This window comes from Trachinotus anak, unplaced genomic scaffold (genome assembly GCF_046630095.1).
Source record: "Trachinotus anak isolate AG129_WGS33_773 ecotype Australia unplaced genomic scaffold, CSIRO_AGI_Tana_v1 ptg000003l, whole genome shotgun sequence".
NCBI classification, from domain to species: domain Eukaryota; kingdom Metazoa; phylum Chordata; class Actinopteri; order Carangiformes; family Carangidae; genus Trachinotus; species Trachinotus anak.
Genome location: NW_027273854.1, coordinates 8,356,088 through 8,383,896, shown reverse-complemented (window position 1 = coordinate 8,383,896; position 27,809 = coordinate 8,356,088). Strand labels below are relative to the sequence as shown.

Sequence of the window (27,809 nt, the reverse complement as noted above, 5' to 3'; positions counted from 1 at the left end):
GGTTTTTTATATTGCTGGGTATGGATATTTCCAGAAGACTTACCTTGAGCTGGCTGGCGTAGTGTCCCAGTTTGATTTTGAGGAGGAAGCCATCTTCTCCCACCTGGTGCTCAGCCTTGTTCTGCAGCTCCTGTATCAGACTGTCCAGCAGGCGTTTGGCCTTGAACTCCTCCTGCGGGTTCTCCAGGTCTATGACATCCCTAAAAGCACACATACGTGCACACAAGACACATCCAAGCAACACAGACACATGCATAAAAGCACAGACATGGTTAATGAATGAACTCCAAGGTGTTGAAAAGAACAAACAAAAAACAGACAAGAGAAGAGGAGCTGTCCAAACATGCTCTCATGTACAAACATACAGCACAAACATTTGTTCAGGCATGTGGGCATAGGTGTACGCGCGCACTTATTCTGTTTGGCCTGAGGAGCAACTCACCAGAGCTGGCCCTCTATCCACTGGGACAGATAATGTCGCACCTCAATGGGGAAGTGCTGACCGTACAGAGACTGCATCTGGTGCAGGGCATCTCCCTGGAGCTGCTGGGCCTGGATCCACACTGCCATCTTCAACACCCTGAAGATTAAAAAAAAAAAAAAAAAAAAAAAAAAGGGGGTGGGGTTATGAATTAGAGAGAAGCCTAAAGCCTAAAGAGAAGAGTAAAGACATGACTGACGCAATGTAAGGTGATGAGAAAAAGACATTTAAGGTCAAAGAAAGCGAAACCTTCACTTTCAGTTGACAGTTTGCTAAACCTCTCCCAGCCAAGCCTTAGATTTCTCCACCTGTTCAGTCAGTCTGCATGGAGATGTAGTATGAGCAACAGTCGGGATCTGAAGAGTTTGGAGGATGGTGTCTTAATTAGCCTCTTCAAAACAAAATTATAAGAACAAAAGTAAGAGGAATGCTTTAAAAAGTGTGGTGGTTGAACAGCTTACTATCTTATAGAAGAAAACCAGCATGAATTCCAAGACCAATGACAAAGTACATTCGTTTCTGGGGCAACAGGTGCTGTCAAAACCACAATTTACTGCCTCTGCTAGCCAGTCAAGCACTTTACATTCATGTCCTTCCAACATCATATAATATGTGTTGTGAAGGCTTTTAAGGAATTTAACCATGCTTGGCCAAGAAAGCTGATTCTGATAGAACTCAATGTTATAGCCATGCTAGTAGACAAGGCTTTGAATATGGATGTTGCTGCAAAGAAGCTACAAATTCTAAAACATGGCTGCCTCACACTCATCTTCAACCCAGCAGCACAAAAGTCATCAGTTTCATGGTAGATGGCCAAGATCAGCGTCACCAATTCAGTATCTGAACAAATCTGAAGTATGGTCACAATGTTCCCTTCTGTTGCTGAGTTACAGTATTGAATAATGACCAGAGAAGTGTTTTGCAGAACAGTGAAGTTGACCTTTTAGCGCTTGGATGTAAAATGTCATCACTTCATCATTTTATCCTCTTAGACGTTTGTGTGAAATTATTACTATCATAATAAGCATATTCATTCTTGAGTTAAGAGATGAGTGTTTTGTGAAGTCACAGCGGCCTTTGACCTTTGACCACCACATTCTAACCAGTTCATCCTTGAGTCCAAGTGAATGTTGGTGCCTAAATGTAATGAAATTTCCTCCAGGTGATGCATCGCATTCACAAGATTGGAACAGACACGAGGGCACCGTCACCTTGACCTTTGACGACCAAAATATAACCGGTTCATCCTTGAGAGTGAACATTTGTGCCAAATTTGACAAGAACCCTAAAACATATTGCTTCTGGCCACTGCTGTTGCCAGAGCAGGGAATAAAAAACCCCCTGATCACACCATGCACCATATGGAGTCCAGCCCTGGATGCTATGAGAGTTTAGGGTAACATTAGCAGCTCTGCCCTGATCTTTATTAGACTGAGGTAAGGTAACACTCCAGCAACCCCAGCCAACATCTAGACTGCAATTGTATAACCTTCCAAACACCTTCCAAACACACTGGTTAATCCTCACTCTACTCGGTTCACTTGAAACCTTAAAAATCAAACATACTGTTTGAAAATGGAGACAAGCCAAGCAACCAAACATGGTTATGTTAAAACAAAATACACAGTCTAAATGCAGTGTAACTGGCTCTCGCTGGGACAAGCTTTAGTCTCAGCTTTCTGGTATGACATCATTTGTGTAGCCGTCATGTATATTTAAGATTCTCCTTTAAAACTAGTCGGGTGGAAACACTGAAAAGTCAGCCGAAGACAGCCTTTTTCAAACAACTCATGGAGCGAAGGGTAATTAGCTTGCTACAGCTGATATATAATATATCTGCCAGCGACAGTTTTCAGTTCAGCCAGTGCCAACTAGAAATTAAGAGACTGGTTTCGTCTCCCGCCGTGTGAAATCGAGTACCAATTGTTTTATAAATTACTAAGCATTTCTAGTAGTAAATCTACCACCATATCACGGCAGACTGCCTTTGTGTGAGAACAGAGAGCTCAACAGGAACACGGGGCTTAGCACACATTCAAATGTCTGGCTGTAAGAAATGTTATTCAGAGAAGGAATAACCAATATTTCAACTTTTACAGAAATCCTCATTGTGAATGGACTAAATCCACAATTACCTGAACCGTTGTCCCTGAGTAAACCACTACAAGCTTACACAGCGTACGTTTGGTGAAACGAAACCTACAGTGCACAGATGTTTCTGGCTTCCCTCCACAACTGCAGCTCCAAGCCATAGTGGTTGAGCCTGTCTTGTGTCTTTACTTTGAACATGTTGAGAGTTTAAACAACAGTGCCGCAGTGAGTGTTACTGTGTCTTGGTTGAGAGGACTTTGTGTTGGGTCACTGCTACCTGTTTCCAGTTAACACACCCACTCATTCTTCTCAAAAGTGGCACAGTCACTGTCAGTAAAAGTTGTATGAGTACGCGGGAAGTTTGTGGTATAAATACGTATATGTGTGTGCGTGTGTGTGTGTGCGCGTGTGTGTGTGCATGAATGTGTGTGGTTGTAGGTGTTTGTGGTGTTCATAGTTCTGCTTGACAGCGTGTGCATCTTTTGTGTGTCAGTGTAAACGTAATAAACAGACCAACACATGACATCATATACAAAGCAACAACCAAGAAAAGAATTTTTTTGTTTCTTTTGTGTGTCAGTGTAAACGTAATAAACAGACCAAAACATGACATCATAAACAAAGCCATAAGGCAGAAAAGAAAGTTGATCCACTTCATCTCTTTCTCTCTCCCTCTGGCTCATTTTGTTTGCTCGTCATACCTCTCGTCTACAATATCCACAATACTCACAATGTTGGAGAGGTTTCCTTTTCCTATTTCTAACTTTTATTTCCTCTTTCCCAGCAGAAGCTAGTCAGTAATTGAAGCTTACCGTAATTTGGGAATATACACATTTTCATTGGGATTGCATAAAAAACAAAAACACAGGAAGCCACTTTCCTGCATGAAAAGAAAGTGTATCAAATTGAAGAGGATCCCATGACTTGCACAAATGACCTTAAGTCATCTGTCTAATGACGCCATGAGCCGGCTGGATAATAAATTAATTTAATGAAAAACTCAAAAACCTTATTTCTCCTCATCCGATCACCAGGCAAGGCCGTGTGCATGTTTGTGTGCGTGTCATGGCACAAATCCCCCCTAATAAATGCACCCCTATGTGTGCACGTTCACCTACTGAATGTGTCTAGGTGAGATGAGCTTAGAAAGATAATTCCACTCCTTATGGCCTTTGCACCTGTGGACACTAATCCTACTGGCCTATGCTAATGCTCCTGCGCTCACATCACTCTGAATATGCCCTGAACTTCAACCTTTGACCTTCCAGCTTGTTCTTATCCACTGAAGACTTCAGACTAGAGTGCAGACTTCAGAAAAGTGGTCATATTCATAGTGCTATGACAGTAAACTGTTCTATGAGCAGTTCACCTGTCCATGGAGAAAAAGCTTTGATCCATAAATCCTGACAGATGGCTTTAGTTGAGACTTTAAGGAACTTGTAAATGTCACAGTAAAAGAAACTTTGTACTGATCAAATAAAGCACAAAGGACTCAATTTATAATATGGCAAAGGCTTTCAAAGAGTTAACCATGACAATCATAAATATTATTACAGTTATTTTGTAATTGCTATGCCATAAATAGTTAGCATAATGAGTTAAAGGTCCCACATTTTTCACTTTTCTGGTGTTTTATTTGAAGAGTTGATATCTATAAGGGGATATATTTGTGTTTTTAAGTACCAAAAACAATCTCAATGAAGTTTCACATCTCTCTCAGGGCTCTAGCAACAAAGGTTGGTAAGCCAATTAGAAGAGAGGCTCAGAGCCTCTCCTCTGACTGTTATCTGAGTGATCAAATAAAAATATAGCAGATTTCAAGTAAACACTCGGAGAAACCAAATTCTGCAAGGTTGGATGTTGAGTTCAGGTGGGCCATGCTGGGGGCATAGTTGAGGGCAAATAAATAAGAATAAAATAACAGACTAAAATTAAAAAAAAAAATACAGCAGATTGGGGCAACTCGGTGGCTCACCTGGTAAGAGCGCGTACCATTAGTAGGCTTAGTCCTAACTGCAATAAAGGCATTAAACACACCCCCCCCCAAAAAAAAAATAAATAAAATTAAAAAAAAAAAAAATTATACAATATGGGACCTTCAATTACCCCATTGTTTTAAAGTAAAAAATTGTAATTTAAAAGAAACCAAATATTATTATTATATTTATCTGTATGGTTGAAAAGCGAAAGTAATTGGAGATGCTCTTTGTCCTCTGCGACTATGAAATGTTCATCAAGTTGTCTTGTGTTACACTATAATTCACACACATAAATACAGACACACACAACACTGAATTCTCCGTTATCTTTGCCATAGCCCGAACGTGCACATTGTTTTCAGATAGTGTGTATGAAACTGAATTGCAGGTATAAGAAGGCACACATTTCCAGGAGACAATTAAAGTGCTTTTCAAATGACTAACCTTCACATGCTTTATCTGTGAGGGCATCAGCGCTCAAACTATCAGCTGATTGGAGGGGGAGCTGAACAGGAAGAGCATGAAACCTTTTCTGTGAGACCCACTTTGGGCGCAGGTCTGTCCTCTGTTACACAGACATATGAACAGACATACAGCACAGCATGCTAGAAGCAAAAGCCTTATAGAGTTTGTTGTGCTGTCAAAAGGAGAAACCAGCATTTACTTTAGCCTGTCTGTGTCTTTCACAGACCTTTAAGGTGAAAGCTCCAGGCGCCGTTTGCCCACCATTAGCACCTCCATCCTCACTACAACAGGAGAATGAGATGCTTCCCAGCAGCTGTTTCACTCTGACTAACCACAACATCCAAATGCCCTGGCATGAACCTGAGAGATATGCTGCGAAAACTAAAAACTCTCTTCCTATGCTCACTTTCCCCTCTTTACCAGAAACTGTCAGTGCTGCAACACGTGATTCATTTTACCACTGACTGCAGATTTAAAAATAAAAAAACACACACACAAAAATCCACCTTACCTCTTGCCTTCAGCTTTGTGTTACCATGTAACAACAGGAAACTCTAAAGAGGAGCACCACAAACCTGAGAGAGACAGAGAGAGAAAGACAGAAAGAGCATGAGAGAAAGCAAAAGGAGGAAGTGAGTCAACCCTGGTTGCTTCTGAGGAAGCTATCTTTTTTCAAGGACCGGTGCATTAACAAAAACCATGAGAGATTGAGGGAGAGCTGAGAGAGTGAAAGGGAAAGTCCACTGAACAGATTTCTCTCCATTCCACTTGTCTTGGACATGTTGATATAATAATAGCTTTTAAAAATGAATATACTTCCTACTCTTCCCCTCCTAAAAAGTAAACAGGCAAAACTCTTTTAGTGGTGAATATGGAATTATCTTGGAACTGAATATAGACAGAAACAGATATTCTCCAAATTGTCTTTAATTACTATCAAGAAATTAATCTTTATAACAACTTTATAACAACTCAACCAAGTTTGATTTTCTTACCTATAGCCGTTGGATCTATCAGTTATAATAACATTATACTCTCTACAGTATTTTCTCTCCAAATATTGAAGCTGTGAGTGTGTGAGACTACAGCAAGTACAGTAGGTCAAAGGGTCCGTCCATAATTTTATCTCTTTTTCAGCCCTCTGTGCTCGCTAAGCTGGCGTTGTCCTCACCAAAAGAAACACATATCTTATCCAAAATTGTCTCCAGAGTGGATAATTCTTATAATGCTGGCTTGTTACTTTAGTGTGAATGGGAAAAACAGAACTTTTGCAAAATGATGTTGCCCAGCGAGAGTCAAACGCTGCGTGGGAGTAAACTCCTGTCACCTCAAACCTTCTCCGTAATCGACCACTTTAAATGTCAGTATAACTGATCACACAGCCCGGCTGTTATCATCAACCTGTATTTACGTTGAATTGGACTACAGTGTACAACAATGATTGAATAAACACGGCACCGCAGTGCAGCAACATAGAAATGACTGCTGATTAACAGGTAGTATTCAAGCACCGCTGCGATTAAACCACTGTTTCATCCTCGTCTCAATGTCTGACAATAGAAACAGAAAAACATGTAAATGAACTACACTGTGAGTTGGGCTGCATCACAGAGAACAGGATTGGATGGTTTTCACACAACAAAATAGCTTTTTAATGTCAACAGAACCAAGGTTGAACCAGGAAGTTGGGCTGTAAACTGTGAGAGATGTTTAGAACAAACAGTTGTAATAATCTTCTTAAGAGGCACTTTCATTTTCTCTTTAAAATAAATTTGACAGAAGAGTCTGATGGTCTGGTTGTCCGTGTTTCTGGCCCCACTCGACCTATTTTTAGCAAAGCCACCACAAGATCTCAGCTGTGTGCACATAGTGAGGACAGTGTTGAACCAATGGCAACATATACAAAATTAATAACAGCTGTTAATAATTGAAAAAAAGTTGTTATACTGTCTGTTTTGTCCTCAAAATACACACAGTAATAAATACCAGTTCTTTGACTTGCTATACTAGTTCTTTCTGTTCTGTTCCCATGCTTGTTTTCAGGAGACAGAGAGTTTTTGGCCGGATCAAGAGGCTGTAAAGTGTCATGGCAGCTGCATTAAGGTTTGAACTACAGCCTGACAGAAGTCCGCGCCTGTCATCCCGATGCAGACAAAGCCTGAGACTCAGAAGTTGGGCTTATCGTGATTCAGACAGTTCTCATTCCTGGCTGGACCCTGAAGAGGCAGAACATCGGGAACGCACATGCTGGCAGAAATCTCCAGACAAATATGTGAGTATCTTTATTTTACTGTCTGGATCTGTCTTCCTTGGCTCAATCCTTCGTAGCCTTGCTGTCGTCCTGCTTGTTTATTCAGTTTAACTCTTTTGCTACCTAGAAACTCCTGATAAGCTCAGCACCGCCTCGTCTTCATCAGAAAATCCCAACAGATAAACAATTTAATCTGAAAGTTTAAAAGTTGTGTCTAGAATTTGTCAAGGTCCCGTGTATATCTCACAAAGGGAGGTAGCCAACTTGTCGCACGACTGTACCTAAGAGCCGTAAAGCAGGTCTGAGCGCCCTGCTCACACTGCATCTGTCTACCTACAAGAACCCGATATCTGTGATCACTGATAAATATGTCATGTGTGTTGATACCAGCAGTGACCGTAAGCTTCTATGAATTACCCGAAGCCACAACACACACACACACACACACACACACACACACACACACACACACACACACACACACACACACACACACAATACCACTGAAAAAAAGTGAAAAGTGCAGCACCACACTCGCTGGAGAAATTCACTGAAGCAGCTATCACAGATGTTTATTGTGGGCCTCATATTAATGCTCACTAATGTGTTTCTCTTCCCATAACAGACACTGTGAAGAGCGTTTGGCTCAGCTTTCAGGAAACAGGGTGATGCTACTGGAAAGGAAAAGCCTTCTGAGTCTACACAGGAGATTATTATCTCAGCTGGACACACTAACACATCTTCACATCATCCCAGAAGACAAGGAAGGGCAAAAATAACGGAGCAATATAGTGCAATTAAACACAACTCCCCTGCTATAAACGCCGCATTTATGAAGTTTATAATGTTTGACGCACATTAGCCAGCGGTCATTTTTCAGGCCTTAGTTTGGGGCGTTATATTTGTCCACTCCCTGTATGGATGCCCACATACGCAAACGCTTTTGGCTTTTACCTCAGCTCACATTTCAAAGATGATCAGTTGTCGTTCTCTTTTATCTCTTCTGCCATTCATCTCCAAAAGAGCGAGAAAGACTTTGGCTCCATCTCCAAAGCTGTTCTTACACTCACTCATTCTTCTGTTGTCCAGTTTGAATTCACTGCACTGCCAACACATTTTTTCTCTCTCTCTCTCTCTCCCTCTCCCTCTCTCTCTCTCTCTCTCACACACACACACACACAACCACTAAATGATGTGGCTAAACCAACTCAACACCGTGGTAACAACAGACACTGATTCAGCTTCACTGATGAATTGCCAGTTAAATAAACGAACCTCTCATTGGTAGCCAGGGTTTGAATCCACTCGCTAAAGTGCCAAACAACACAAAGGTTAAAGCAAAAATCAGTTTTATCCCTCTGTCCCTTCCCTACAACACTGGCAGAGATGCAAGTAAAGAAATACACTGGTTTTCTTTTTCACCCACTGTGCAGAATCGTGGCATATTTATGAGTTCTGAACGCCCGAATGAGAAAGCGGGAGAATGGGATCCAGCTAGCATTACGCAACTGTTAAAAACAAACAAATCAAACCTCTGTGTTAATGCAGCTGCACAGGGTTGTTCATACCATCCTAGAGAGGGTGAGAGTAAAGGAGCGCTGCCTCCTTTTCACTGTGTCTGATCATTTATCCATTCTTAAGCTAAAGCATTGAATAATGAACAAAACAAAGTTATAAAACTGTAAAGTTAGTGTGACTGCTTTTATGGTCACCTCTTATACTCTGCCTTCAAACACACCAAACTGCAAACTCAGGAGCCACACTTGTTTAAGTGTGAACGCAGCTCAAGAAACAAACACACAGCCTCAAAAATGCAGCACATCTATGAGGTTTTCTGTGCAGGTGGCGGGTGGTGTGATGACAGGCGGCTTCTCACTCTTGGGATGTGGAACCTCAATAACTCAACTTCCATCTGGAGTGGGTGTTTAACTAGCTGTTGTTGTCGCTGTTCCCCGAAAATTCATATTTCGCAACTGTTGAGCAACTCGACGAGGCTCTGATCATTCAACACTTGTTGCTTCAGAGGCAGATCAGCAAACTGTGATTCTACCCTGGATAAGTTCTTGTAGACCGACATACAGATTTCCACGCTCTGTCAAAACCGTACAGATGTCATGCATCAGTTCCAATCACATCGTACTCATTGGTTCATGCAGCAGAGTCAGAGGAAGCAGAGAGACGCTTAAAAGCTTTTCTATGAGTCAACAAATAGAAGTCAACAAATAGAAATTTTATTTTTTAGCCAAGTACTCACTGAGCTGTCCTGCCAAAGATACAGAGGACACTGTGTGCATGTGTGTGTGTGTGTGTGTGTGTGTGTGTGTGTGTGTGTGTGGAGAGACCCAACAATCTAAGTAGCAGACATCCTCCTCCGCTGACTGACATATTCCAATGATCTTCACTTGTGAGCCAATGCTCATTATATTCCAACTTAGGCCATCCGGGCAGCAGGAACAACACCCTGAATCATCATCATCATCATCATCATCATCAGTGTCTTAGCTGTCTACAGATAACTCGCAACAATCACAGTGCAGTGTTAGCAGCCTGTGAAGAGTGTGTTTTAAAGCCCAGCTGAGAGTTTGTTTTTTTTAATTCCCCAGCATCTCAAAATATGCGAGTATGTTCTCCGACACTAACAAAGCAAAATTAAACATGAACTTGTGTCACCCACTGTTTCCTCTGAGGAAAAACTGTCATTCATCAACGTAAGCGCTTCCTGTTAGGAAACTCAAGTGCCACCCACCATTCAAAGCAAACTTACCGCTCCTCTTTACACCAAAGCCCTAAAGCCTGTGAATGGCAGAATCGAAAGGGCACTCACAAACAACACGCCACATGATGCTGCAGCTAGTTTCATTGTGTCATAAAGAAGCAGGCTGTTGTGTTATTAAAATCATGTATACTTAAATACTCAAGATATACTACTGACAACTTTTGGCCCAAACCTTTTAACATGACAGATTGCACCATATACATAACATTCATTTATAGATTAGACACCTGCATTTTTAAAATGATCATAACTGAAAATATTTTCAATAACAACAGAAAGCAACTATAAAGTAATTTGATAGCAAAAGCTGGTTTTCATCTTGTGTTTTGAATTTCAGAAGAGGACTGAATTGAAGGTGAATTTAACCTCTTTAAAACCTACTTAAAATAGACAACTCAACCACAGTGGACATTTTGTTGTCTTCATGTCTTCGTCACAGTTGTGTTCACAGTACAGACTGTCATCTGGATGGATACATGCGAGGGCTTGTGGGAAGATCTGAGTCATTCGCATCACGGCAGCCTGTTTGGTGACATTAACTTATTTATTCTGGGTTTGATTTTACGTAAACACATCTCATAAAGTAGCTTGTGAATGCGATGCCGATCAGAGAGTGACTCTCAGGAATGTCCCACCAGCGTATAGGTGAACCATGTGGAAGATTCAAAGCTATCAACTGTATTTCATACAAAAAAAAAGGGGGGGGAGAAGAAGATTTTCATACTATACTGACATGAAGTGAAACCGATGGCTGCTAGGAATCCACAGTATTAAAACATCTACATTCCGCTTTAAATGTGCAATTTTTTAGTAGTTAACCAAGATACCAGTTATCATTATTATTATTATTCATATATTATTTTATTGAGACAATACAACAGATAAGACCTTACTGCATGAGTCTATTCTAGTCAGAGTCAGTCTGATACAATTATACAGTTAAAGGAGATAAAACTGTATGACCGGACATGGGAGCTGTAGAAGATGGCAGACAGATGAAAAAGTGATGGTGAATTAATAGGGTAAAAACACATTTTGCCAATTATTACATACCTTTATTTAGTCTAGATAAATAAAGGACTACTAAAATAAACAACTGGCTCCACTGTCTAGCCTCTCCCCTGTCTCCCAGCTATACTGTCATGATTCTCCGTCCTCCCCCAGCTGCTCCATGGCAGAGGTTATGCATTTCCACACCCACCCTGAGGCAGCATTTATAAATAACATCTCAGAGTAAAGCTGCCAACTGTAAAATTAAGCCCATAACTTACTTCCGATGTGAGGTAGAGTGCACATGGTGGCATCTATTTCCAAATAAACTGTGGCCCATTCAGGGATATTTTTAAAAAGAGGTAAAAAAAGCACCTCTAAAAGGCTGGTCGAACATGTCGTCTGCAGGTCCAAAATACACCATCCTTAGGAAACATGGGTTTTGGAAACAACCAAACCTTGAACTGCACTGGAGTTCAGAGCAGCAGTCAGGATGCAACACCTCTATTGTTGGCAGACCAGATACCCTCATTACATCACCATCTTTCCCCCTCCTGCATCTGCACAACTGCCCTCCTGCACGCAAACACAACAGACTGGGTCAATCTTGTAAACTCATCAACTTTTTCATCAGAGACAGCACAATCGCAATCACTATTGTGAATCATCTCCTGACTCGCCTTTTGAAGGCCACATTTCTGTTCACTTTCATAAAGGATTCAGAAATATGTTAACAACTGATTCTACTCTTAATTTAAAAAAAAAAAAAAAAAATAGCAGCTGGACAAGTTCAGTGAAATCTACCTGCACTTCAGTCTGACAGTGTCTGACTGACGGCACATGAAGGTCATTGACCTGTACCTGAAAAACGTATCAAACGCACGTAAAACCTGCGCAAAATCAAAGAATGAGACATTGGAGACTTGTTGTCACAGAGGAGCACATGACAGGCGAATGTGCCAGGAGCTGAGAGGGAGGGACATGCAGCTACAAGAGGATCTTTGTGCTGTCCAACCTGCCCTGAGGTCCTGTTGCTATGCTCCAACCCACATCCCATCACGCTGTCAATGTGAGGAAGATCACTCATTAGCTCTGTAATATGTTCTTGTGTGTTTCTGTGAGTGCGTGCGTGTGCGCGCACATGCATGCATTGGCGTAGGCAGGTGGTGACACAGCGCTCGTTTACTGTCTCACATTTGAATGTGGAAAACTTTAATCAATTATGGCTCACAAGAACAAGACTAAATTAACACTTAAGAGGGAACACATTTGATGGCTAAATCACATTGGGAGCTAAACTCTGCCCTGCAGGCCTCTCCAGTTAGACACAGTGTCAGCTCCTGTTGTTATGTCTCTACGCAACAGGCTAAAGACAGACAAGAGGAATATGAATGCCACCATTGCATCAGCACATTAGAAAGATGAACTCATTTTTTAGCTGTCACTTGACAAGAAAGCCAAGACCGTGCTGACAACCATCTATAATCAGACAAAATGTGCCCCAGTCAGAAGCAGTTAGAGGTAAACTGTGTGTTTCTGAGTGTCTGTCTGTGTGGCCATATTAGATACAGTTTGTAAGCTTGTAATGGAGTTATTGGCCTCTTGATTTTCTCCGCTCTTAAAAGAAGCGACATGACAAACATGTGACACAGTTTAAGAGTGAGGCTGAGTGATTCTATAAAGGAAAATCCCATCATAGTTAAACATTGTTACAGGACAGATATTGTCACTTGCAGGGTTTACATGGAGGCTGTAAGGTTTCTGAATCTTTGCAGTGAGGATTACAAATGTTTTAAGTGATGTTTTGGACTAATTTTATACACATAAAAAGATTTGTGACTTACTGCTGCACTACTGCATGAAGCAATTCTAATTCATTCAGGAAATCTCCAACTAAGGAAGAACATGACAAATCAAATTGAGGGGAAGGTGGTGTCCCTAATGAGGACACACACATCGGGCTAACTGCTGAAGTTCACTGACCATACAGATTTATGAGGGTGAGATGACTCCAGAGTGGCTATTTTTTCACGAGACAGACACCAAATGCTTGCGGAAGTCTAGAAGAATAGTGTGAATATACATACAAATGAAAATTAAGCATAGAAAAAGGTTCATTTATCTTGAGAGGCTTTATCTTGGGGGGTGGGGTGGGGGATGTGTTGGGGAGCAGGTATGGTGGCCCTGAGAGCTCAAAGCACTGCAACTTATGAAAACGCAAGCAAATTCAGAAAACATCCTCATCAAATTGACAACACATGCGTTGCAAATACTCAATGAATGCTCAATGACGGCTTACACCAGACTGTGCATTAGTAACACCAGTGCTTTTCCCTGCTGCTGCAACAAGGCAAAATATCTGCTGTGAAAAAAAAAAGCCTTTTTTAATGACATTTGTTATCATTTGAGCATATTTGATGGACTAATGTATGATCAATTAATAGAAAACAATAAATAGACAGTAAAAAAAAAAGCAATTTGTTGCAGCCTTAATGCACAGACATGACATGAAAACTTATAGAAACGCAAGTAGCACAGATGACAACATAAGTGTTTTTAAGGGGACAATAAAGAGTGATGAACCTGGCTGGGACGCCATTATTGTTCAATGCTTTATGACTTTGAAGGTAAAAGCACTGAATAACAAGTCCGCATGGGTTCCTCACTTCTTTGTGTCCCCATGTTTGTGTATTTGGTTGTGTTGTGAGCCACAGTACAATACATTAGAGTGTAGTGTCTTGTATTGTTAACGATGTCTGAATATCAAGCAGAGAATGTGTTAAAAATGTATGGCGCAGGGCCCGAGGGGTGTAGGTGTAAATGGACAGCGAGTGTTGCTTGTCAGTTTGATGCAACACAACACTGTCCTGGTTCTGCTTCAGATTTGGTGTAGTATAACCGCCATTGTCAATCTGAAATGAGTCACTTGCCTTACATTTAAATATAATAACTCCAATCTTTCATTTCTGCCATAGCACATAAGGTCACTAGATGGAAAAAAAGCTTTGATAGCAGTTAAAATGAAAAGCGACTGAAATAAAAACAAGCTCCAATTGGCATTGCTTGTGTTCCACATATTATGAATATCAACATTAAATGTTACTGATTTGTTGATGTTTTGAAAATGTCGGAATCAATTTGTAAATAAAGAACTCAACAATTAATTGAATAATAACCAGCGATTGATTTGTGGATCAGGCTGAACAGCTTCCGTCAGCCAGTCTGATGAATCAGACGACAGAACAGCGACTGCCACAATCCTGCTGTTATTAAACGCCAGCACCTCTGTACTAGAGCTGAAATTTAGCTGTATGTATTGTGCTCTTAGACACACAAACAGACACAGACACACTTCAGACTGACAGACCAAATGTAAAGAGGTAAAGACACATGCTGCCAGGTAGCCAGTTCCCCACAGCGCTGCAGCGGAGGCCTGTGGATACACTGTATGTAATGATGAGCCACTAGAAATAAAAGAAGAAGATGGTCTCAGACAGGCATTATATACAGGTGATCTATGGCCAGTGGGGGGTGTTGTGTGGATATTGTCAACGCTGTCTGAGACATCAGCTGAACTCTGTAAGTCTCAACACAGTTGGCAACAACTAAGTATTTCCTTTACCTTAAATGATACACAGTGAAGTGATGGTAAGTTTAAAGGGCCAGTTTGGATTTTGCTGGTATTTGCTGCGAATTATTTACCGTTAGGGATATTGAAGCGTGGATATTGGCTGATGCTGTGACTCCTGTGAATTCTGACCAAATTGAGACAACTGTATGAAGAATCATTGGAAGACAGGAAGCAAAATGCTGCGATGGAATTAGCTGTGGGTTGAATTTTCAACTTTTTATGCCTCCGCAACGGCGACAGCCAGGGCCAGAGGCATCATGTTTTCGGGTTGTCCCTCTAATTATTGTGAACATGATATATCAGTAATACCTTCAGGGAACTTCTTCAAGTTTGGCACAAACATTCATTTGAACTTAAAGATGAACTGATTTTGGTGGTCAAACTCACAAATTCATACACTAATTATGACACAATTTAACTCAAATGTCTATGAGGATAAAATGAAGAGATGACATTTTAGATCCAAAAGGTCAAAGGTCAACTTCACTGTCACTGTCACAGAATTACTCTGATACTACAAAAGTGACAATTCTCAGGCAGGTTCTGGGGTTCATCAGTGCAAAGCTAGTAGCCTATTGAAAGTAAAATTATTAATCACAGCTTACAGTAACTACCCTGGGGGAAGTTAGAGAGAAGATGAAATCCCGGTCTTATTTCCTTTCTTGTAAACTGCAAAAAAAATGAAAATGGGGAGAAAAAAAAAGATAAACCATCTGTCCACAATGCCAGGAATAAAGAAATGATTTAGTAAACCCAATTTCTGATATGGACACTTTTGAAAAGTGCATTTGCTTTAATGCTTAACAAAAAGTAAATTAGGAGACAAGACAAATAAATGATGATTATTATCAAAGATGATTTAACATATATATTTTCTTATTATTAAATTATCATTATTACTGGTTTATCTTGAGTGTGCAGCCCAGTACTGGTTTGGCACCAGCTCACAGAGGAATGCACTGACAGAAAACCACAGACTAACAGGCTGCTAGGCCATTAACTCTCTAAACTCTGGCTGAAGATAACAGGCCATTAGCAATAGAGTGTATTTGAATGCTTTTATATGGTTGATGTCATGACGTTCTTGATCTACTGTCATTGTGTTATGTGTTATGTGTTAATGTGTATGTTCTATGCACTCTGTTTTTTGGCCAGATCACAACAGTTGGGCCATCCATATGAACGTGAATGTCCACGACTGACTGAGTGAGTGAGTGAGTGAGCTGGCTGAGTGTTGGAGTTTGCGCTGTCAAAATGAACTGAGAAGGGAAAAGGGGGTTGGAATATGAAAAAAGTTGAATTGATGTTACTTTATTTGAAAAATTCCAGCCTTCTCGGTCACAGTCTACCCGCTGCAGTGCCTCCATTTTGCTCCTACTTGTACCTCCTCAGCTTCTCTAATGAAACAACAGGCCGTGGCAATCTGTTATTTCTGTGTCACTGGCTGGAGCTGTGACTGAGCAGAGCAGCCTGCAGGTTGAGCGATGGAGCAGCAGTCAGAACGAAGTGGGATCAATCAGGGAGTCATAATATACTGCAGGTGACAGCACCCTGTCCGACTCCACTACCCAGCCTGAAAAATAACGATGTGTGTCATCAGCCCGCCTTAGGCCTCAATTATACTCGATTGCAGACACACACGCGAACAGCGACAGAAACGTAGCTGTTGTTGTGCTTCTTTTTTGTCCGCTTGGAGGAGCACATGCGCTTATGGCACAACAAATTGATGGGTACAGTGAAGTTTGCACAAAACCTTGCGTTCACCCCTTGATGATGAAATTTATGTCACATGGACCCTAAAGCCCTCATGTAGTCATGGATGCGGAAAGTATAACACTAGCTTGACACTTGTTTTAAAAAGCCAAACAAACTGGTAGTAGGCTGCCTGGGGCTACACTATATGTAGCAAGTCATGTATTTTAGCCCTCGGTTGTCCCTTCATGCAGCTTTATGCAGAAGTACATTTGGGTATTATTTAGGTAAGCGAGACGTTTTACTTCAGCAGGGATGTTGCAACGGAGCCTTTTGCAACCTGTTGAGAGCAACAGACTATTTAAAGGAGTTGGCCTAGTAAAGAGAGGCTGAAATATATTTTCATTTTATTGAGTTGAGTTTTACTGAGTGACTTTTTCCCAAGTCTACAATGAGTACAGTGGAACTCAAAATGAAAAAGCAAATGCTGTTAGAATCACTTGTTCAAGACCCATAACCCGTGTCTCTTATTTGGGTAAGTAGTTTTGAAGAAAGCAGCAGGCTATACTATAAATAGGGATAGTCAATAGCAAGTAGGTATTTGTAAGTGAGATGTACTTTCTCAAATCACACATATCTGGTATTAGTCTGACACTTACATGGCTAGATAAAAACATTGTGCAGTGTCATTCAGTGCTGCACAGGGATGGAATAAATGCCTCTTACAGAACTCAATCGCTGTACTCTCTGTACTTGCTGAGTCTCTGGCAGCGTGACCTCATTGTACTCAGCTGGCCTACTAGCCTCTGAAACCCCCACCCTAAACCTCTTCCAGCCGAGCAGCCAATGATCTGCTTTGTCCCCCCGGCTCACACTCTCCAACCATCTGGACAGACGCCTAAGAGAAAATAAGGGTATTTGAGGTGAGAACGGCTGCAGCCTATATGTGAAAAGGAAACTGTGCAGTTTTGGAATACTTCCAAGTGTAAGCCTGAATGTCTTATTTGTTCAAGTGCAGCAAAACCAAAATAATCCGCCTGAAAGCCCAAACATATTTGAAATGTTAATATCACAATGAGAGCTGGCACAGACTTTTCTGATGAATGCAAAGGCACTGATATAAACACTGAGCACATGGGGAAAAAAAAAAACAGCAAGCATGTGCATTTGTTTACAATGAAGCCACAGATGCAGATATCACAGGTGACACAAGCTCTGCTGTGTTGTCATCTCCTTCTCCACTGCACTCACACTACAATTAACACGTTTCTGTCAGATTTTGTTATTGTCAGTTACTCTGGTTGCTTCTGTCATTACTAATGCAAACATTGTGTACCAGAATGCACCTGTAACTAAGTTACTATAGTAGACCCTGTGTGGTACAGACCTGTATATCTACATCTATAAATCAGCAACCACACAGGCCAGTGCATCAGAGACTGTAGCTGTTCACAGGAGAAATGAGTATTAAACAATAAGCAAAAGCAAAGGCCGCCCATAGACCAACAGGTAAGTTTGAGAAAATGAATGAATGGAATCACTTACAGTGTACAACCAAATCCCACATAAGTAGACAATGGTGTGTGGTTGCAGTTTATCCTAAATTAGCACTTATCCTAGGATTAGGCTAGCCAACTAGGTCAACTCACACACTGGTTTTTGTCATGAGATAGACCCCTTTGTGTAGGCTACTGCCGCCAAATTAACTTTTAACCTCTTCAACATAATACCTCTTAAAGGAAATAATATCAATTCCCAAATATCAATAGATAAAACAGATAATAAATAATAACTTCCGCACAAATGACCAATGACTTAAGTGATGAACAGTTTCTGATGAAAAGTTTGTCCTTTGTTAGTCCGGTGAAAGGAATGAACAAATGGAGTCTATGAAATGTTTCCTCCCTCCATTTTTTATGACATATGGCACATTTTCCTTTGTAATCACCTCTTAATTTGGTAATAATAAATGATTGCTAAATCTTACTTTAATCTCATGATTAAGGTCTTGTAACCGGGTACACACCAAAAAAAGAGCAGTTAAATCAGTCCCTGACTATTAATGCACAACCTCATGAAATGCAAATGTTTAAAAGTTGACAAATTGCTGATTGTCTACAGTATCTCAAGGGGGGTTGGTTTCATTTTCATACTCACATGAATGAAAAAACAAATGCTGCCGGATGGTTTGCTTTGAAAAGTAGTTGCAATAGTATAAGGTTCACACAATCTGTCCATATTTCCCCTCAGCACTCAGTGAGAAAAAAAAGAAGAAAAAAAAAAACAGCTCACCACAACTTCTTTCTTTTTTATCAATTGGAGTTTCACACAATAAAAGCTGCTTATATCTGGTGAAATTCTGCAACTCAAAAAAGCATCAGTATCAGTATTTTTCCATTTTCATTCAGGCCTGGTATATGTCTACATATGTACAGAATCTATGTGTGTCTTTAATAAGATAAATAGAGAATGTGAGGCCCCTTCATCACTGAATAATTAGTCACACCTCAGTATTTCATAATGATTTCAGAAAATGAATGATAAGTGACACGATAGATGCAGTTACTTCTGTGTTTGTCTTATCTGTGTGCCTTGCCTCTTACAATGACAACACACTGAGCTTATCTTTTCTCTCCTGGACACAGAATTTGGCCTGTGTCACATTTATGCATTTATGCATGCACGAGGACTACAGTGCAAGTCTCCATGTGCATGAGTCTCTGTGTGTATTTGTTTACGTGTGTCTACACATGTATGTGCATCCATGCGTGTTGGTGTCAACTGCAGAGAACCAGTGGTTGACATTATATAATCTGGGGCCCAGAGGGAGCGTTAAATGTGGACATGGCCTGCAGCTCAAGCACACGGCAGCAGGAATGCCAGCTTGTTGGAGTGGAGCCACTTTTGGAGCAAAACCCTGCAGCCAGAAAACCACTGAGCAGAGACAGACAGCAGGGACGACCAGCCAGCCAGTTGTCACTGTCCAGCAGTCTGCTATAATGAGAGCAGGATAGTGTAGGACCACTTGTAAAATCAGACAGCAGTTCTAAGCCTGACCTCTTACCCATTGCCAACCGTTGAACAGCAGTCACCACTTAGTCAGGATGCATTTTTCATCGTCTACATAAAAACGCCTGTGGTTTAATCTTAACTTATTCTGTCCAAACTGTGATGGAAAATGGAAAAGATGGGATGATGCTTTTATCCACAGCAGCACTCTGGATAACCTACTACAGTACAATGGCGCTCAATAAAGAGTATACCTCCCTCAAGGTGAAATATTGATGAAAATGTTGAAAAATGCCTCACAATGCTGAAGAAAGTCATAAACGTTTCCGATCCGCAACTGGATCCTCAAAATTGAATGGGTTAATCTCAAGCCCCCTCCCCCATCCCTCCACCAAGTTTGGTGCAAATCGGTTCAGTGCTTTTTGCTTGACAACCAACAAACAAACAGATATGGGTGAGGTAAAAATGGCCTCCTCTTTTTCATATTTACAGTTGGGTTGCCATGATCCTCTTGAGAGGGGCAGTACTCATCAACACAAATGCAGCTGCTTTGCTGATCTGTTTTACTCATTGTGATCTGGCAAGGTTCGAGAGGTGTTTAGTAATGTGCACTGGCCAACAGATGATTAACAGTGCACTCCTCCACAGAAACATAATCATGAAACCATCTGACACCTAAATTGTATACACCACTCATTTGGATGTCATTGGTCTTAGTTTCCAGTTTTGAAACTGGGAAAATAAGAAACAAGCTGTTCTGCCCAAGTAGTGAATTCGATTTAAAAATGTGTTTCTGAAGAACACATCCAGACATTGTGACTATATCATTGATTCATGCCTCCTAGATTTCAAATTAATGTCCTTTAATTGTCAGCCTTCAATTAAAAAGTTTAAATACCCAACAGAGACGCTCTTCCATTTGAATAACAAACTCTGAGATGCACAGAGCAGAAGGCTTTGGGCTCACTGGTAAGAAAGAAAAACCCTTTCCAAAATAATCACCCACCAAGAAGCTTAACCTACATACAGCATGAATTGGAAACAAAGAACATGAAACAGACCCAGACAAATAAGTTCACCAGTCAATGTGTTAGCAGAGGGCATTTGGGGTAATTGTCATAACATCCCATCCCCTTCTCTTCTTAACCAAACACATGCAGTTGGAACTCTAATCTGCTAACACAGACCTTTGGCAACATGATGGTTTTAAACCCCAACTACTGTGTCCCTTCCACATGCAAACAGCATGACTGGATGTTTCTGCATGCCGTCTGTCTCAAAGGCATGTGAAAACAAAGGTTAGACAGTCTATTAATTTGTTGATATATTGCCCAATATCCTCCAATTGTTAAATATCACCGAGCAACTCTCAGCGTAATGGATGTTTTCTGCTGCCACGTAAAAACAGTCGGCAAATGAATTTATATAACCTGTGGGGAACGCTTGTTCAGTTTTGGCTTCATAATTGTCGAATCCATAAACAGACGACAGAGGAAGACAAAACAGAAATCCTTAATAATCACTCTATGCCAGGTCACAATAGTTTATCTCTAATTAGACTGAAATTATTTTCCTGAGCTAGTGGAGCAGAGCAAAGCATTAGCACTGAAGCTATTGTTCAGAGTCAGGCCCTGCCGCAGGGGCCCCAGGGCCTCCTGCCACCAGTCGTTCTTCCAGGCCTGGTAAGAGGGGCCCCTGAAAAAAAGTCAAGCCAAATTAGTACCTGGCGCACACACACACACACACACACACACACACACACACACACACACACACACACACACACAAAGACTATTACATTTCAGTTCAGCTCACCTCACGAAAAATACATAATAGTGAAAAAGAAACACTTTCATAAAGGTTCGTTGTCTAATCATTCAAATAATTCATACAATAATAAAATTCTAAGAGTTTGCCTTATATTTTATTTGAGTATTTAAACATCTGTATGTTACAGTATGTATTATCTACAATGTAAACATCCACTCTCCAAAGATCAGAGTACAAAATGTCAACGTATAGCACAACACACATTGCAAAAGAATGCCTTACAACAGGTGCCATCGTTAAGTACAGAAAATCTAAGATATCTTTTTTAAACTTGCCCCAGAAACTCAGATTTCAAAAACTGAAATTCATACATGGAGGAAAGTTTAAAAACATTACAGATATTAATTGTGTTTTTGACATTTCAAAACGGCATTGGACGGCATTGCCATTTGTTCATTTAAAATTAGGATAGGACAAAGACATTGTAGAATTGTTTTGTGAATAAACATTAAGTTTCTTTTTAACAGTTAACCTTTGTCCATTTGTGGTAAATAACTTTGTCACCAGCAAAACATGTCTTTCACAAGCAGCACCTGCCCTTCTGTTGCCACATCTCTGCCACACGTCACCATTTGTCAGGGGTCAGATGACGACCACAGTCTCCATGACCAACTCAGGCTCACAGTCTGTTGTTGATCTATCTGCCAGTTCATGCACGGATTACAGAATCTTTTAAGCATAATGATTCATATAAACTGACACACTCCTTATGTTCCATTATTTGCAGCTAAAACACAGTGTTTGGGTTAAAAACTGACAGAGACATGAATGACGACAGACTCTTGACTTTCTTGGAAAGTCATTTTATTTTGAAAACATCCTCCTTATTCCGATCCATCACAGCTTCCTGGTAACCCCTGTCACCCCCCCCATCAGCATCCTTGATGTCTTCCCAAACAGTATGTTAAATGGCTTCTGACAAGTGAACAAACATCATAGGGGCCTGCCATGTCTCTAAAACTAGGTCTCTGTGACTGGGATCGGGGGGGCTGGGGAAACCCCAGACAGAACCTGCAGGAGGGGATGTTGGACGTCTCTGGGGACAGTCGATGAGGAGTTGTGATGAGGCCCTAGTTGAGAAGTTGTTTACATATTCCTGTGGTAGGGCAAATGTGGGGGCCCTAAAAACTCCTGGGCTTGTAGAATTACTGGGACTGGACTTTCAAAAGCTACTGTCTGATCGGAAGACAGAGAAGGAGATGAGACTTTAAGGTTAAATCTCTGAAAATGGAAGACAGTATTTTATCATTACTGGACCAGGCTTGAAAGTAAGCAGGCAGCCAGGAACCGTCATGGGTGTGCCTGGGGAACTCCAGTATTCATGCATATTAAAAGAGATTTTTATAAAATTTCCCTCCTGCTGAAGGTGGTTTCTTGCTGGGAGCTTCAACCATTTGTTTCAATTACCAGGGTTAGCAGGTTAGCAGTAGCAGACAATACCTGATGAGACTAGAGTTAACATTGCTGTTGCTTTCTACTGCTGGAGACAGCTCTTGGTAAGTAAAGGAATGAAGTTTGAAGCTAAACTCGCATTGTTTCCACTAGACTGGTAAGTAAACAGATGTTAATGCTAACATCGGCTATGTAGCAATAGCAAAAAACTTACAAATAGCTCCTTTAAATGCACAGTTTTGATGGGACCAGTATTGTGCAAAAACCTTGCTTTCACAGCTGCTTTCACAAACTGTTGCTGCTTATATCACTGTGGTGACTAATGGGGTGAATGAAGTCTGACTCAGTGACAATGACTCACAGATGCAAATGTAGTTTATAAATATACATATATACATTTATCTAGATATTAATCACATGAAGGTTTGATTTTGAAGGTTAACGGATAATAACACATCTATCTATCTAGATTTTCATTTTCTCATGATTTTCATTTCAATACTTTTGGATAATCTCAAGGACACTGCTCACTTTCAAAGATACCTGCTTACAACACTCAATATTGTAACTTCTCCAACTGCAGCAGTATCCTTCCTGAAGGAACGTTAATCTTAGGTCACCAAGCTTCGACAGGACTGGGCCAGTAGAGACAGAGGCTAAAGAAAGAGCTGAGGGCAGATATCAGAGCAAGCCTTTCCCCGCCCTGTGGTGGAGCTAATAAAAAAAAACTGTCACACTGCTCAAATGTGCAACTGCTAAAACATAAGCTATGTACTGTGTCTGCGGTGTCTGTGAACAGACCATTATTGATCTGCCAGCTGACAGAACACAACATTCATATACTTCCACTGACACGTCACTTATCAGGAGGTCAGCTGATTGCCCTTCCATTCTATGCTGACAAGGTCGCTCCTTTCTAATCTCATTCACATACTTTATCTGGCAGGCCATTTCTATTCTTTCTGCTCCATTGAATAACACTTCTGTCTTTCTGTCAAAGAGCCCAACCTGACTGACTGTGATTTACCAGCCGTCGCTGCGCTGCAGATGTATGGTAATTGGATCTTGCTGCATACTCCTGGCTGGTGTAGACTTAGCCTTCCCGCTGTGTGAGGAGTTTGGAGGAGATGACTTTGCACTGTGTGAACTCACACCCGTAAGGAGAATCATCAGATTCAGGCAGTCAAATCGATGCTTTTCATCAGATGGAAAAAAGGGGATGCACCGCTTTATTAGTTTACCAGAGACGGGCACTTGGCATTTACATGTGCTTACATTAATTTGCCTAACTTTAACAAAGTTATCCTGAGAAATTCTATTCAAAGTTACGCCTAATTCATCTGCATTAGAATGTCCTAACTCTATTAACCCTTATCAGGCTCATGTTCTTGTCCATTTTCTCTTTCCGTCACGCAGACTCAATCTTTGTGTCCTCTCTGCGAGCTCTGAGGGCCACATCATGCTGGAAGAATCAAGGAGAGGGTGTGAGTGCACGTGTGCAGAGTCCATGTGTTTGTGTTTTGTATGTGGGGAGAGAGAGAGTGGTACTGCAAATATGGGTTATGTGTTGTTTCAACATCTTCAAACTGGTCTAACGACATTAGTGAGAGGCAGCACCCGAATGAAGGTGCGCTGGATTTTTTTTTTTTTTTCTTGAAAATTGTATTTTAGTTTTCTTCTCTGCTGTTGTTTTATATTTGATATTACTGTGGCATCTGCAAGTTGACGTCTCTGCTTTCACTGTGGTATTCCCCCTTCTCCTTCTCCTTCTCTCCTTTCCTCTCGCCTCCACCAGCGCTCCTGTAAACACCAGCGCAGGCAGCTTTGGAGAGCTATGCCCTTTGATCTTCCCAGCTTGTCATGTGTCAGAGGTCAGAGAGCTGCAGTTTCTCACACACAGTATCTAACCCAGTCACCAGAGCTCTGGACCCCCCCACCACCACCACCACCACACTGTTGCTCCCCTTACCATGTCTCCCCTCCCATCGTGGCCAGCTCAGTGTTTTCTTTAAAGGTCAACTCCACCTTTACCCCACAGAGGTCTCTACCCAACAGCACCAGCACCACTTCGTGACAGATGGGGCAGATTTTGTTAAGAGTCTACTGAGAACCTGGGTACACTTAAAAGCATAACAGGTAGGTCTGCAAACTGCAACAATTTCTCATATCATTTGGTTACAGTAGGGAAATAATTATCTGAAGACAGCATATGAAATCATCTTTAGTTTGACAGGTTGATTGAACTATCTGACTTAAAGATTAGATCATCCATGTAGCAGGTGTCCCACAAACAAGTTTCTCTTTCATTTCAGAAGGAATTTCAGAAAATCACAAATTTACCTTTAAGCCGAAGAAAGAATTGAAGAACCACCTACATTATACATCATGACCAGTCTCTTCAGAATAAAAAAGGAATCAAAAAAGGCAAACAAGGCCTGAAGAAACTGCCTCATTCACTGGTCCACATTCCCATTTTAGCTAACTCATTAGCTCCTTTGTGCGTCACTCAAGCAATTACTTCCTCTTTGATCAAAACACCACTCTCAAGACAGCTTCTTGTTAACATGTGATTGAATTTTCATTTACTTCTTAGGAAATACAGAGGCTTCTGGACAGCTACTTGATTGCTTCAATAAACCTTATTGTGCCAATGTGTTTCAGAGAAAACTGTCTCCTTCCCCAGGGGGAAATAAAGCCTGCGATTATTTGTCTTCATTCTTACTTAAAACTTGACAGGAAGCTTGTGTCAAGTCTCTGCTCAGCCACTGGAAGCACAGCGATGGGCTAGCCAATGACCGAGCTAGGACAGAGCTCTCCTGACCAATGGAAGAGCAGAAAGCAAGAACACTACCACTTGCAAACCAACGCAGGTTTAAAACCCAGTTGTTGTACAACAGTAGCATGTAGAACATGGGCTCTGAGGGGAACCATGCTATATTAACATACTTAAGATGCATGCTGCATTAGTAAATGGCTATGAGATGCTGAACTGAACTGCGGTGGCCTTGCCTGCATCACCAGGTAGGGAGGAGTCTGGTCTCCTCCACATCTCTAGGATTCAAAATATGTCAAAGTTTAAAAGTGTAAAAGTTATTGCTAACTTCTTCTAGTTGGCACCAACAATGCTGCCAAGGTGACAGAGAGAAAACCAAGCAGTGATGCCACATCAGCTGCCACAGATCATCATATTTCCATTTTCTTGATCTACCGAGATATACCACGGGGATTATGATCTATAATCTGTCTGCTTTCAGATGTCAGTTTGTTGAGCGCTCAGTAATGGTGGACCTACAGAATATATTCAAAGGTAACGTTCTTCTTTAAGATGAATTTACATAAACAATGTCATGCATTTGCTTTTGTGTCCTTTCCATAGACACTGTCCAGTTTAAATAATATTACCATTAGACAAAAAGCATTGCACACAGGCTATTTCCTGCACAATGGCCCACACACACCGTCCGCACAGATTGAAAACTGATCAACCAATGATCCAAATGCCATACTGTTGCTTTGTTGCCTTGCTGACCTGAAGGGATAGCCTTCAGAAACAGAAAAAAAACCAACAACAACAGGAAAGCGCTCTCATCTCTGTCACAATAAACAAGGAAAACAAAGGCATCAACCTTATGATGCTGCATGCATGGTAGCATCTGAGTGATTATGGTAGTGGCACAGGGATAATCTGGATAAGCTGAGCATGAACACTGAAGTAACACACACACACACACACACACACACACACACACACACACACACACAGTGCCACAGCCACGTCCCTCACCTCCATTCCGCCACTTTTCCCCTGCATGAGATGATTTCCTAATTCTCTGTGTATTCATGTGAAATCTATGTATTGCTATTGTGGTTCAAGGTCAGGTAACACATCATGAAAACACACTCGCCTGCCTCCTAAATGCCCTCCTGCACACAACCTCATTCCATATTACGTTTCATGACAAGTCTTATAGGTCGTTTTCTGGCATCCTTCCTGAAAACACATATGTTCACCAAAAATGAGGAGAAACCAAAAGAGTGAAGTCGACCTCACAGAACTATCACAGCAATGAAATCCTGTGTATAAAGCAGGTTAGAGCCTGTTGTTTGAGCAAAATCATTCTTAATTACTGTACTTTATCACACTTTACAGAAGATCTGTGAATGCAAATAATGTAATATAAACCACAATAAGTATAGAATAGAATAGAAAGGAACACATTCAATTATATATAACCAAGAGATAGGAATAGGAATAAAAATGCATATAAATAAAAAAAGAAATCCTGGTGAATAAAGGTAGCATTGTGTTGCAAATGAAGCTTAAATTTTCAATTTATTGTTCAATATGTTCATTGAGTGAATAAAAGGGCCATTTCTGTGATTAACAAGGCTAAATTTGGAGAACTCTGTTCCATTTTGTTCTTGTAAGAAAAGTTCTGCAGTTCAAAGCAGCCAGTCTTTTCTGTGACGTAGACTAACTCCAACTAACTACAAAGGGGGGACGGACAAATGACAACGCTAACCCTCTGCTTATTTGGCTTATTTCTAATTCAGTCATTCACAATTCTGTGCACATGCTGCCTCGTGCCCTGCTGTGTGCAAAACAACGAGCAGGGGGTATCAGATCATGTGAGAATGGAAAGTGTGTTTAATGAGGTTTGATGGTAATCCCACACACCATGGTGATGCTACACCCCCCCCACCCCCACCCCCACCCCCCACCCCACCCCACCACAACTGCCAGCAAACATACAACAGCACATGTGATGTGATTGACTCACATGGCCAAGGGCCTCAAAGAGGTAGGAGGAGACACTGAAGAGAGCAACAGATGGGATCTAATTGTCACAGTGTGGAGCAGATTGGGATCCCTGATGTTTCTTTAGATGTGTTAGTGAAGGTTAAACTCATGTAGGTCGCGAACATTTCACAGGCAAAGACAGAAAAAACTAAGACTGGTGTTATGTCTGAGACGCCTTTATGAATAGTAGGACCTTGACTTCATTATAGATCTGTATCTGAAGAGTAACATGCTTTATTATAGAGACTGAAACGAGTCACTACACAAACACGTGCATGTATGTGCACTAAGGCACGCAGACTGTACGCACAAGTGCACAAACAGAGGAAAAGGGGAAGTAAACCTTCATCTTTGTTAAATTCACATCATCTACGACACACTGACAGTGGATTCTTTAAAATACAATTATTCACAGCCACTT

General features: G+C 41.1%; 1 protein-coding gene and 1 long non-coding RNA gene across 3 annotated transcripts in view; one reads left to right on the top strand and one right to left on the bottom strand.

Annotated features, from left to right (window-relative positions):
- LOC139614454 (signal transducer and activator of transcription 5B-like) overlaps positions 1-27,809 on the bottom strand; it is a 51,522-nt gene that overhangs the window by 16,415 nt on the left and 7,298 nt on the right. The window contains exons 2-4 of one of the 2 annotated variants that reach the window (XM_071471740.1): positions 5,528-5,591; positions 443-580; positions 44-200 (exon numbers count right to left, since the gene is read on the bottom strand). In XM_071471740.1, coding sequence (XP_071327841.1) covers positions 44-200; positions 443-570 — 285 coding nt within the window. In that variant the 5' untranslated portion in view covers positions 571-580; positions 5,528-5,591. The remainder of the gene's footprint in view (positions 1-43; positions 201-442; positions 581-5,527; positions 5,592-27,809) is intronic. The other variant, XM_071471749.1, reaches the window with a different exon arrangement.
- On the top strand, positions 22,075-24,953 carry LOC139614489 (uncharacterized). The gene is made up of 4 exons (XR_011687058.1): positions 22,075-22,691; positions 24,004-24,214; positions 24,383-24,723; positions 24,900-24,953. It is a non-coding gene; the product is annotated as an uncharacterized lncRNA (long non-coding RNA).